At 49.7% G+C, this 12,146-nt stretch overlaps 1 protein-coding gene across 3 annotated transcripts in view; it reads left to right on the forward strand.

Annotated features, from left to right (window-relative positions):
* The first annotated feature begins 9,817 nt into the window (after window positions 1–9,817).
* LOC116957123 (roundabout homolog 1-like) overlaps window positions 9,818–12,146 on the forward strand; it is a 173,147-nt gene continuing 170,818 nt past the window's right edge. For 2 of the 3 annotated variants that reach the window (XM_032979089.2, XM_032979104.2), the window contains exon 1: window positions 9,818–10,414. In XM_032979089.2, coding sequence (XP_032834980.1) covers window positions 10,219–10,414 — 196 coding nt within the window. In that variant the 5' untranslated portion in view covers window positions 9,818–10,218. The remainder of the gene's footprint in view (window positions 10,415–12,146) is intronic. The other variant, XM_032979096.2, reaches the window with a different exon arrangement.

Here is a 12,146-nt window from a genome sequence, read left to right on the forward strand (position 1 = left end):
TGCAGCACAGCCCATCTTTAGCAACACGATATAACAAGGGAGCCCTGTGCAACAGCTTGGAACGTTTCTCCTGCTACTTACGATCTCAAATATGTCTCTGGTTTGGATGTTGGAGCCTGTAACATTGCCACTGAATTGTAATAATTCGAAACATGATCTGGTGTGACTAGGAAATTGACAGCAACCCACATTTATGGTTTGCACTTACTGTACAACCATTTTTCTTCATTTTCTAATTCTTACTTTTGTGCCTTAGCGTGCTGGATTTCTGCCTCATACTTGCGCTAAACGCTTCCTGCATACCATCCTATGCAGCGATACCGCGTGGCCAAATCTCCCCTTTTCACTATGGTGTATTGTGGGAAATAAAAAATCCTGATTTTGTAAAAGTACATTTGCCAGAAATGTCAATGTTCACAATGTTCGCATTGACAAGAACTTGGAGATGTATTGCACGGGATGCACGGTTCTAAGTGTGCAGTGATGAAGAAGTAAATCTAATAGTTGTAGATAATCCGCGCACGAGGGGGATCTGGATATATGCTCCTTGACTGAATATATGTTTCATGGTCGGGTTAACAATTCAACAATGGAGCACCACTTTGTTTTTCCTTTTAGGGGGGCAGAGTACAGCCAGGTGACTCCACAGCATCCACAGTTGTGGGTATGCATAATTTATTTCGCATCGTACGTAGCCAACCGTGATAATCGGAGTTGTTGCATAGGGCGGCACTCATTTATATTTTGTCTTGATCTACACTCCTATACTTTTTGTTAATCCAGCTGATAGGTGCTCACTCACATCGGCTGCTGAGATCGTCAGCTTGGGATGGAACAAATACAACTCTTTGGCTGGCCAGATACAAATTAAAGTGTTTCATCCTTGGGGACAATCGTGGGCGATGGTCGGTGGAGATCCACATCGCCTACCGAGGCGGTTGGTGGGGGGAGATGCGAGCTCGCCAATTCTGTACCCCGCCGCTTAATTAGGAGATCGGAGCACGAGTGACCGAGCGCGCGGCGTTTTGGGGAGTCCTCAGACCGATTCGCCTCCTCCTCCACCACCACCACCTCCCAAAAACCCCCCACTGACCACCATCACCATTTTTAGCGGGTGACCCCTGGCACGGACGGGGCCAAGAAAAATACAGTACGGAATCAAATAGAGAACAAAGTGGAGACTGCGGTGGCATTGTCGTCGTGCGCGTGGAGAGGCATTAAGGCGGCCGTAATTCTGGGCGGCAGCAGCAGCGCGCTGGGACGCCCTGTGGGGAAGGGGTGGGGGGGTTTAGGTCGCTCAAGAAGAGCTGCAAAGCAAAGAAGAAGCAAAGGGAATTGCTCCTCTCCTATTTTATTTTGATGGGGCAAAGGATGGTGGTAGGGGGCGCGGGGAGGGGATTTCGTGGTGGGGGTTTGGGATGGGAGTGAACATAAAAAAATCCTCACGCAAAACACAAAAGGATGCTTTGTGGCTGGGCCGGTTTAAGCCTGCTTCTCTTGCTGTGGCCTGTCATTGTTTCTACGGAAGAGCGGGCTGGGTGGCGGGGGGGGGAGGCCAGGGATGTGCTCACGACTCTCCGCGGAGGTAGAATTGCCGAGCTCCTCATTGATGGCCAATGAAGCATGAGGCAGCCACCGCCGCCGCATTCAGACGCCCTCTGCACCGCCACCACGCACGGCACTCGTGGACAGAGTACGGAGGCCCTACCGCACGCCCACACCGGACCCACGCTCCCACACCGGACCCACGCTCCCACCCACCACCACCACTCTCCCCACTCCCAACCTCACTCCTATCTACCCCAAACACTCCTCCATCTCATCTCTCCCCAAGCCCCCTGCTCCTCCCCGCACCAATTTATTTGCAGTTGCCCCCATCGGCTGTCTCGCGAGCACAGCCTCCCCCACCCACTGAACTGGCCTAATTATTTCCGTGTAACATTATCACACTACTTACGCTTTCATTTGCATCGCTGGTGAGTGTAGGGCATTGTGTCGGCCCAGTGTTATGTCTCTCGGCATATAGACACGCGCACACACACAAAAAACTACGTGAAAGAAATATGCTCAACTGAATTTGTGAAAATTATTAACGTGTGCACATGTGAATGCATTTATCACAAGTCTCTCTTTATAACAGATAATTAAGCTTGTTGAGCTCTTGGTTAAAATAAAGGGCATACGGTAAAGAAATGAAATATATTAGGTCCCTTAAAAATGTCAAGATCTGGGACAGCCATAATGAATCATGACCGTGAAACTTTTTTGTATTTTTTTTAAAGCTATAACAACTGACACAGGAATCGTCTTCTCTCGGAAGTTACGTCATTGGCCCATTTGCATTCACTTTACAGCAAGATTGCGCTCTTCGGAAAAAAAATGCCCTGCAGATATCGTCGGCTGTCTGCGTGAATTCATCCATCAAATTTGTTGCAGGCTGGCCCCTTGTCGAAAACGCCAGCTGCTGGGCGAATGCAGTGGTTCGGAAAGTAAGGGAATATCAGAGGGCAGGTATGTGCAACGTTTGGAGGCAGTGTGGTTCATATTGAGGTAACTGACGGCCCATCTCTGGTTTCTGTCCCAACTTTAGAGAAGGCTGGGGGGGGGGGGGTGAACCTGGAAAAAAAGAGCTGAAGATCGGCGCATTTATACATTGATGAATCATCTCATTCAAGAGTAAAACTGCTGTGTAGTTCTAAGGGTTGAAATCGTGTTCTATTTTGAATTACGACAGTTCTTTGGTCAGAGCTGCCGTGATTGGCAAGTTTCCTAAGAAGCGACGATGACTATGAGTCAGAATCGCAGCGACATGCGGTGTGGACGATGCGATTGGTGGAATTTGGTGTGGTCGTTGTGGTGAGGGCAGTTGGAACTCGGCGCGCGTTTCACATTTTTCAGCAGGGGTCACCTCAGTTTTCTCAGCTAGTCTCTCTTCCTTCTCATCGCCTTGTTCTAATTGCTGCTTATATATTTTTTTATTTTTAGCCTCGGGGGTTTTTAGTCTGTTCCCCCCGACTACAATTTACTGTACATTACTGTACTGGTTGTCACTTGTTGATCCAGACAACCCTTGAAATTGAGACTTGCGGTCTCAATGGGTTGTTACCTGGTAAAATAAAGTTCCATGACTACCAATACGTGGTTTTCCCAGAATTCCACGTTAGGTTTCCAGAGGGAAATATTGTCTGTCCAAATGCATTCGCAGAGGAGGCTTAAAAAAATACAAAAAAGGCATTTATTAATTGTAGTGCTCCTTTGTTGCTGAAAAAAAGATGTTACTGCCGATGATGGAGTGCCAGGTAATACGAGCAATGTAATGTGTTTTTCGTACAAATTATCCCCCCACATGTTGAATGTTAAACTGTTGTACACTAGGCTGCACTGAAAAAAAATACGTGGACAAAAAGTGTTCTACATAATTGAAATTCAATATTTTGGGCCTCACGTTGTCCATAACATTGGGCCACCCAATGTTGTTTGTTAAAGAGGCCGTAGTTTTCTAATGAGATTCAGTGAAGTTAAACCAGTATAGGTTTCCCCTTCAATTAAAACATTTAACGGTGGCATAGGTATGGAGTGCAGGCTGTCTAAATGCACTGAGGCCTATAGACCATAGAGGTCCAAGTGCTGGGCAACACAGAGTGGGAGATAGGGCGGTGGGCGGTGGGGAGATTTATTTGCACGAGGGCCCATGCCAAATGGTATGGAAGGTCCATTGACTAAGGGATTCAATGTTATTTTTCATACCAGCTGTTAAACAAAATGCCCAGTTTCAAAATATTTTTCTTTTTACTCTCAAAAGGATGTGGAAATGGAAATATTCACCGCCATTTTGTATGCACACAATAATTTACACAAGAGTGTTATCACTTTCCCCACAGCAGCCTCATATTTTTCACCTTACTCACCCGAGACTCTTGCATTGGAATATTTGGCCATTTCCACTAATGGGTGTTTGGCACTTGTGAGGAAACCGGAGGACCCAGAGAAAACCCACGAATATGAGGAGTAACACTTAGAGCTCGACACAGATTCTATAATCGATATCTGTACTTTGCCATATTATTGCCATTTCGAAGCCCAATCATAAAATATCCATGATCCCAGACAGTCTCCCATACGGGTACTGGCCAAGAGTCACCTGCAAGATCTGACGAGATCGGCGCGCATTCAGGGGCCATCTGATGGTAGGCAAATTCGACCGAATGAAGACGCACCGACTCTCGATCATTAACTTATGGCAACTTGGGGCAGCAGCAACTGGGGAACGATCGGCACCGCCGGACGAAGCGAGAGCTCTGTCTCGCCCACCCACTTTGCTCGCCGGCGCAGCGCGGATGCCCCCGCCACCTTCCAGCACCCCCCCCCCCCCCGGCGTCTCAGGGACAGTGTGTGAAATCGCGGGGAGCTTCGTGCTGTGCGCACGAGGCCTCCTACCAGGACTGGAAAGCGGAGGCTTTGGCAGCCTCCCGGTGGGAAAATCTGCGCTAGGATCATGGGACAATTAGCCTTTTTATTGTGTGGGGGTGGTGGGTGGGTGGTTTTCCCCCTCCCCACCCTTCCAGAATTTGGTTCTTTTTCACCGAAATTTACGAGTTATGCGATAAGGATTACAAAAAAAAAATCTGCGTTTAAATGACAGCCCGCGGAGTAGAACAACTTAATCATAAACTGGCGAGACGCCGTGGAATTTGCATGCAAAGTGAGGGCCCAGCGAGAGCCCCTGTCAATGGCCACACCCTGCTGTGCCAGTGCCACTCTGAGCAGTTGAAACACAGTTAAAAAAAATCAAAAGCAGACACTGGCCAAAAGAGAATTAAAACTTAAATCCCAAGGGGCAGACCACCATCGACTGACGGGTACCAAACCTGCAGGGCTTAAACGCTGTAGGTGAGAAGAAGTGTTATAAACGGATGAGGCACAATCTGAGGCATTGTGGTTAAGAGTAAGATAGAGTAAGATACGGCACATGAGTTAAAAATAATAAAAAAAACTGAAGAGAAACGAAGAGCCAAATCCTCAAAGTCCTTTGCAGCCTCACAGATTAAGCTTGTCGCATTTCTCGGACACTTGAACTGATAGCATTTCAGTCCCGACACAATGGCTTGCAGCCCCTGGAGTGATTGGCTGTCTCTCGGAGGGCTACGCCCAGTATTGTAGCTCACGCTGCAAAAATGTCTCCAAATTGCAGAGAGGTGCAATTGAAAAACGCCCTCCGGCACAAAAACCGTTATGATTTTGGGATAAGGCGAGGAGTGGGCGTCCGTGCGCCTTCTTGCGCCAACGTTCCGCCGTGGATGGGAGGGGACAAGCCTGCCCGAGGGCTCTCGAGCGCGCTGCCTCCGTGTCCCAGATTAGCGCGATGGCAGCTGAAATCCCAGCAGCGCATGCCGCTAATGCCTCTCTCAACTTGCAGCTTTTCGACTGTCGAAAAAAGTTTGTTGCCATAATTTAACCTGAACGTCCAACTCAGCTGGAACATTTATTGAATAGTCACCGTGGACGATTAATGTCAACTCTGTGTTAAAATAACACTGTGTAAATAAAGCTTACATTTTTATTTTGTTTCATTCTGTGTTTTTTTACTTTCAGAGCTTGAGTTTAAACATTTGTGCGCAAGCCAGGAAGGAAAGAAAGCACCGCCTTGGATTGGATTTACGAATTTCCAACCTAAAACCATGGCTTAAAATAAAAAAAAACCCACCAAAAGCACAAGACGAGAATTGCATGGGCAATTTTTTTTTGTCCGGAGTATTTCGTGCAGAGAAGCTCTGAAACATTGCGCTGTTTTCGCGGCTCGTCGCCTGGGACGCTGGCTGGTGCCGGTCCCCACGTGCCCCGCGGTGCCAGGGCCCTCCCGGTCGCACTGCCGTGGCCTCCGCTCGCCGGGGCCGCGTTGGCCACACAAAGGAGGTGATTGAGGTATCGAGGGGGCCCCAGGGCCGCTCTTCGCATGCCTCGCCATGCCGCGGTCGGCTTTGTACTGAAATTTGTTACTAACGGGGGGGGGGGGGGGCGCTGGGGGGGATTAGGGCCGAAACAACTGGGCTCTCTCACTCGCACGCTCTTTCTGTCCTTCTCGCCTGGCCCACCCCACCCAACCCTCTCAGCCTAGCAACCCAGAAAAGAGCTTCCCCAACTTATTTTTTTCTTCCACACACCAGCCCCCACCCGACCAACCCCCCCCCCGCCTCCCCAATTCTTCCTCTCTTTGAAACAGATCAAAACTATTGCATTTTGTGAGGACAAGTTTTAGAGGATTTCGGCCTAATCTGCTCTTATAATATGCCAGTGTAAAGCTCTGTGCATCTCGAAACGGTTTGGATAATGAACTGTCATTCTTGACGTGTGTGCCTGCTTTTAGCTTTACGGTTTTTTGTTTAATAAGACCTGTTTTGGTGCACAAATATTAATTGTACCATTGCCTATATTTGATTAGCACTAAATGTAGGATGGTTAACTAAAAATACCTTTTGGATCTCATTGGTAATTTCTATTTACACGTTTCACAAATTGTGTGACGAATTGAATACATTTTCTTCAAAAAAATCCATCAGTCTGCAGAGCATCAGATCATGTCAGAAAATTACCCAGAAGTCTAGACAAAACCACTTCAGAAACTTCTGCAGGCTTCTCTCACCTAATTCTAGATGGCAATACATTTTGCTCAGTAAAGAGTGGTTTTGCTCCATTGTTGTCTGATACATTTTAAACTTTGATGTGTCAATTTTCAAATGTTTATCTGTAAATTGTCTTAGAATGTCCCAATTTTCTCAGGGCTCCAGAGTGCAAGTCGGTCAATCTATGTTCTCTCCAGCCTCTGAGGATGGGCAATTGCCAAAAGCTTCAGTTTATTATGTACAGTGAGGGAAAAAAGTATTTGATCCCCTGCTGATTTTGTACGTTTGCCCACTGACAAAAAAATGATCAGTCTATAATTTTAATGGTAGGTTTATTTGAACAGTGAGAGACAGAATAACAACAAAAAAATCCAGAAAAACGCATGTCAAAAATGTTATGAATTGATTTGCATTTTAATGAGGGAAATAAGTATTTGACCCCTCTGCAAAAAATGACTTAGTACTTGGTGGCAAAACCCTTGTTGGCAATCACAGAGGTCAGACGTTTCTTGTAGTTGGCCACCAGGTTTGCACACATATCAGGAGGGATTTTGTCTCACTCCTCTTTGCAGATCTTCTCCAAGCCATTGAGGTTTCGAGGCTGACGTTTGGCAACTCGAACCTTCAACTCTCTCCACAGATTTTCTATGGGATTAAGGTCTGGAGACTGGCTAGGCCACTCCAGGACCTTAATGTGCTTCTTCTTGAGCCACTCCTTTGTTGCCTTGGTCGTGTGTTTTGGGTCATTGTCATGCTGGAATACCCATCCACGACCCATTTTCAATGCCCTGGCTGAGGGAAGGAGGTTCTCACCCAAGATTTGACGGTACATGGCCCCGTCCATCGTCCCTTTGATGCGGTGAAGTTGTCCTGTCCTCTTAGCAGAAAAACACCCCCAAAGCATAATGTTTCCACCTCCATGTTTGACGGTGGGGATGGTGTTCTTGTGGTCATAGGCAGCATTCCTCCTCCTCCAAACACGGCAAGTTGAGTTGATGCCAAAGAGCTCCATTTTGGTCTCATCTGACCACGATACTTTCACCCAGTTGTCCTCTGAATCATTCAAATGTTCATTGGCAAACTTCAGACGGGCATGTATGTGTGCTTTCTTGAGCAGGGGGACCTTGCGGGCGCTGCAGGATTTCAGTCCTTCACGGCGTAGTGTGTTACCAATTGTTTTCTTAGTGACTATGGTCCCAGCTGCCTTGAGATCATTGACAAGATACTCCCGTGTAGTTCTGGGCTGATTCCTCACCGTTCTCATGATCATTGCAACTCCACGAGGTGAGATCTTGCATGGAGCCCCAGGCCGAGGGAGATTGACAGTTCTTTTGTTTCTTCCATTTGCGAATAATCGCACCAATTGTTGTCACCTTCTCACCAAGCTGCTTGGCAATGGTCTTGTAGCCCATTCCAGCCTTGTGTAGGTCTACAATCTTGTCCCTGACATCCTTGGAGAGCTCTTTGGTCTTGGCCATGGTGGAGAGTTTGGAATCTGATTGATTGATTGCTTCTGTGGATAGGTGTCTTTTATACAGGTAACAAGCGGAGATTAGGAGCACTCCCTTTAAGAGTGTGCTCCTAAACTCAGCTCGTTACCTGTATAAAAGACACCTGGGAGCCAGAAATCTTTCTGATTGAGAGGGGGTCAAATACTTATTTCCCTCATTAAAATGCAAATAAATGTATAACATTTTTTACATGCGTTTTTCTGTATTTTTTTGTTGTTATTCTGTCTCTCACTGTTCAAATAAACCTACCATTAAAATTATAGACTGATCATTTATTTGTCAGTGGGCAAACGTACACAATCAGCAGGGGATCAAATACGTTTTTCCCTCACTATATATATTTTTGGGTTTAAAAAAGTTACGTTGACGAATGTGATTTCTAAAAATACATTTCATATTTTACCCCTTTAAAGCTGGGCTTCATTACTACAATCATGTTTTGTATCTGGTTATTGGTAATTGAGCCTGAAGACACTCAATTTGCTAAACGTGAGAACTTTATTTAATAATGGGCTGGGCAGCTGTGCAGATTCAACGGTGCCAGCTCTGTGCTCTGACAGCCATTATGGAGCTTTTTGAGCCGCCTAGTTGCCTCAGAGTTAACTTCTGGAAAGCTCTTGCATTTTGAGCTAGAGGAGACATTTGTTATACTTGTCAACGTTGCGATTCTCAGTGCTGTTGCTGCAGGACGGTGAAGGCCTGCATGTTGATAGAATGCCTCCCTCGCTTTTATTGGTGCCTCGGTTGGCGTGCTTACGCGTTTATCGTTGTTTTTTTTCTTCTTTCCCCTTTTGCGTTTTCTTTTCCGATGTGGCCACGGCCGTGTCACTCGCAACACCGTGCCTAATCGTGGAAACGCGATGGTCGCCACAGCCGGGGGGGGGGGGGGGAAGGCATTCATTTCGTCCGCTTAGAAAAAGGGGGGGAATTGTTTGCGCCGCATCAAACGCTTCCAATTTATTTACCGCCTTCTCGCCATTCGCGTCAAGGCCGGCGCTTGACATTGTACACAATCGCTCGCTTCGACACGGTGAAGGCGGCGCTGGCCATCCCGGCGCAGCGGGCACAATGCGGTCGCCTGTTTAAAACGATATTGTTTTGGGTTAATTGGTTGGCCGAACAAGCTCGTTCGGTCCCTCGCGGAGTCTCTATTTTTTGCGGACCTCATTGTGTCATTTTTAGGCCGCTATAAGAGGCCGGCAAATTCACTTGTCGAGTTTGAAGTTGGCAGAGCAGGTGAGGCGCGCTGTCAGCGGCGCCTGACAGACGAACAGGTTCTCCGCATCTCGGGTTGCTCCGTGGTGCGGCCCCAGTTGCGGCCTGGGAAAAGTGTGGAGAGAAGACTTTACTCCGTCCACACTGGGCCCGTGGCATTCTGCTGCCCCTGGAGACAATGGGCCGCAAATCTATCACGGAGGCAAAACAGAGGTGTTTGGAAACAAGCATTCTCCTGGGCTGTCAAGACTCGCTTTCACTGGCCTGAGTGGTGGACAATACTCGGGTCTGAGCCCGGCCCAGCCTCTGATCCGTGTCCCCCACTGGCCACACTGGGGATGCCGCACGCGCACAAAACACTTCTTCCTCGCGCTCGGCTTGTCCTTCTTCTCCTCCTCCTCCGTGCCGTGGCCGCACTTCGCCACCGCGCTGTGCGGTGGCGATTAAGGAGGAGGAAGGCGGTTGGGTGGCGTCGCTCCCACCGTGTTTTCGCCAACGTGTGGCGACGCGGCCACGGGGGGATTTAACCACCCAAGCATGCCGTATCCCTCGCAGCCTCGTCTCCCACCCCTCGGCGCCCGGTCCTCCCCCCCCCCCGCCTTGCCTTTGTCCCCTAACGAATTGCTCTCTCAGCATGGTGTCCCTACTCCCTTTCTTCTCGATTGTCCATGCACCAAAAAAATAAGCGGGAAGCATTCAAATCAACCTTTCCTATTAGCCAAGCACCAACATAATTTCCTCAGATCTTCCCCTCGCGTACCCCGGAGGTGCAGGGCCACAGAAAGGGGGGCCGCCTCAGCCTTTAAGTTTCCTCCCTGCGCCGCTCTCGGCAGTCGAAGGTTGAGTCCCCGCTGTTCCCTGCATAAAGAGCGATGTCCGGGGCGCTGTGCTCCCTGCTGCTAGGAGTTTGTTTCGTGGGCCAGGCGCTGGCACGGCTCTGCCTGTGCCAGTGCGACTGCGAGGTGGACGAACCCTCCCCGCGCCTCTTTACGCCGGGACAGTCGCGCCACTTTGCTGCCACTCGCGGATCACTGCCACTCCACGCAAAACCGCGGCACCTTCTCAGCTGTGAGTACCGACCGCCTCGCCACCCCCCGCCGCCCCCCCCCCCCCCCCATCGTTCTCGCGTCTTGTGCCCGCTCCTTACTCCTTCGCTTCCACGATCGCTCGCTCGCTCACCCGCTCGCACGTTCGCCCGTTGTCCTATCTCGCCGGGCAACCGCGAGCCCCCTTCTTTTGCTCCCTCTTCACTCCACCGCAGCGCCTCTCTGGTGGTGGCCGCGAGGTCCGGCGTGGCATTAAGTAACTCCTGAGCAAACACGGGGCCCTCTCTTCCCTCTCTTCAACGGCCGTCGAGTGTGTTGGTTTAAGTGCGGGTGCCAACAAAGGGCAAAGGAAACAATCTGAAGGACTTTCCTCCACAGCTCCTACTTAATTATTCGGGCAGGACTCCGCCGTAAAACGCCTGCTGCCCATTCACGAGTCGCTCTCCTCGGCGACACTTGCTTCAGCCTCCTCCTCTTCTTCTTCTTTTTTTTGTTAGCGGCGCTCCTGGGCCTCTCCCAGGAGCCGGCCACTTATTGGCCCCCCTTTGCTGCCCTCCGTGGCAGCCGGCCTTTGTGGCAGAGAGATCGAGTGCAGATTGAAGATGTGGCGCTGTTGGTCGGCCGCCCTCCCGCTCTCAGGATGGCGAGAGCGCTCCGTGTGTGCGGAATCGGCTGGCTGGAGAGGTTCCCGTAGATTGTGAGCGAAACCAGCGAGTCTGTGAGTTTTTGAGCGTGCGTGTGTGTGCGTATGTGTGCGTGTGAATAGGGAGCAAACACAGCAAGTTGGCACAGTAGGGGGCACAGGTGGTGCATCGGCGAGTCATCTCAGTCGGTCAACCAATGGTACCTGAGTCTGTCCCGTGACCTCCTGCCAGCGGGCGTTCGACACGTCACGTGGCCTTAAAGTGCACCTAGACTGGCACAAGCACCGTGGTGACATAACCGCCACTTAGTGGCGAATGGCGGTTGTTGTTGTTGTGCGTGTAAGCTGGTTGCGAGCAGGTGGGTGGTGAGCGTGTGCAGGGCCGTTTTGTCACATGGCCGAGGTGAAATTTTGTAGTTACCCATTGGGCAACCGTAAGTAACTCTGAGTACATTTTATTGGGTACTCCAGAGTCCAGAAGTTGCTCCAAAATGTTTTTTCAGCCCAAGTAATAGGAGCGTGAGCAATGTGGAGTTGACTTCACGGCACGCTTCGCCGTGCGTTAACGACGAGCGCGGCGTATGTGTGTTTGTCCGAATAAAAGAATATCCCGTGTGCAATGACGTATGGCCCACAATCCAGTGACTCGGGTTGGTAGATGAGTGCTACCGCTGTGTAATGAGGCATGGACTTGCATGAGGCTGTCCCCCTCGCATGCGTGGGGATTTCCCTCAGGCACTAACAGATTCCGCCAACGTCCAAGATTACGAAGGAATGGGCCAAACACCTAAGCAGGCCTGCTGCCATGCGAGCGTTGTATCGGTGGCTCCTGCGGAGTCCTCTGGAGGCATCTGCCTCCTAGTTTGTCGTCAGTGGTCGTAATTATTCCTGCGCAGGCCGGTGACCGTGAAATTAAATGATGTCGGGGCTTAGGGACCCCACATTTCGTGAAGTTCACGCCATCCCCGGAGAGCGGTGCGTGTGCGATGTGCTGTTGCCGTTTACGGTTTAGCTCTTTTTTTCGCTTACGTTGGATAATTGTTCTGTTTGGCATTTTGTCCCTGCGAGGAGCCGTTGTGATGAGGCGATAAGTATAAAACGGTGCTTGCCC

The sequence above is a fragment of the Petromyzon marinus genome, chromosome 3, assembly GCF_048934315.1.
Source record: "Petromyzon marinus isolate PM22_M1 ecotype Great Lakes invasive population chromosome 3, UKy_Petmar_22M1.pri1.0, whole genome shotgun sequence".
NCBI classification, from domain to species: Eukaryota; Metazoa; Chordata; class Hyperoartia; order Petromyzontiformes; family Petromyzontidae; genus Petromyzon; species Petromyzon marinus.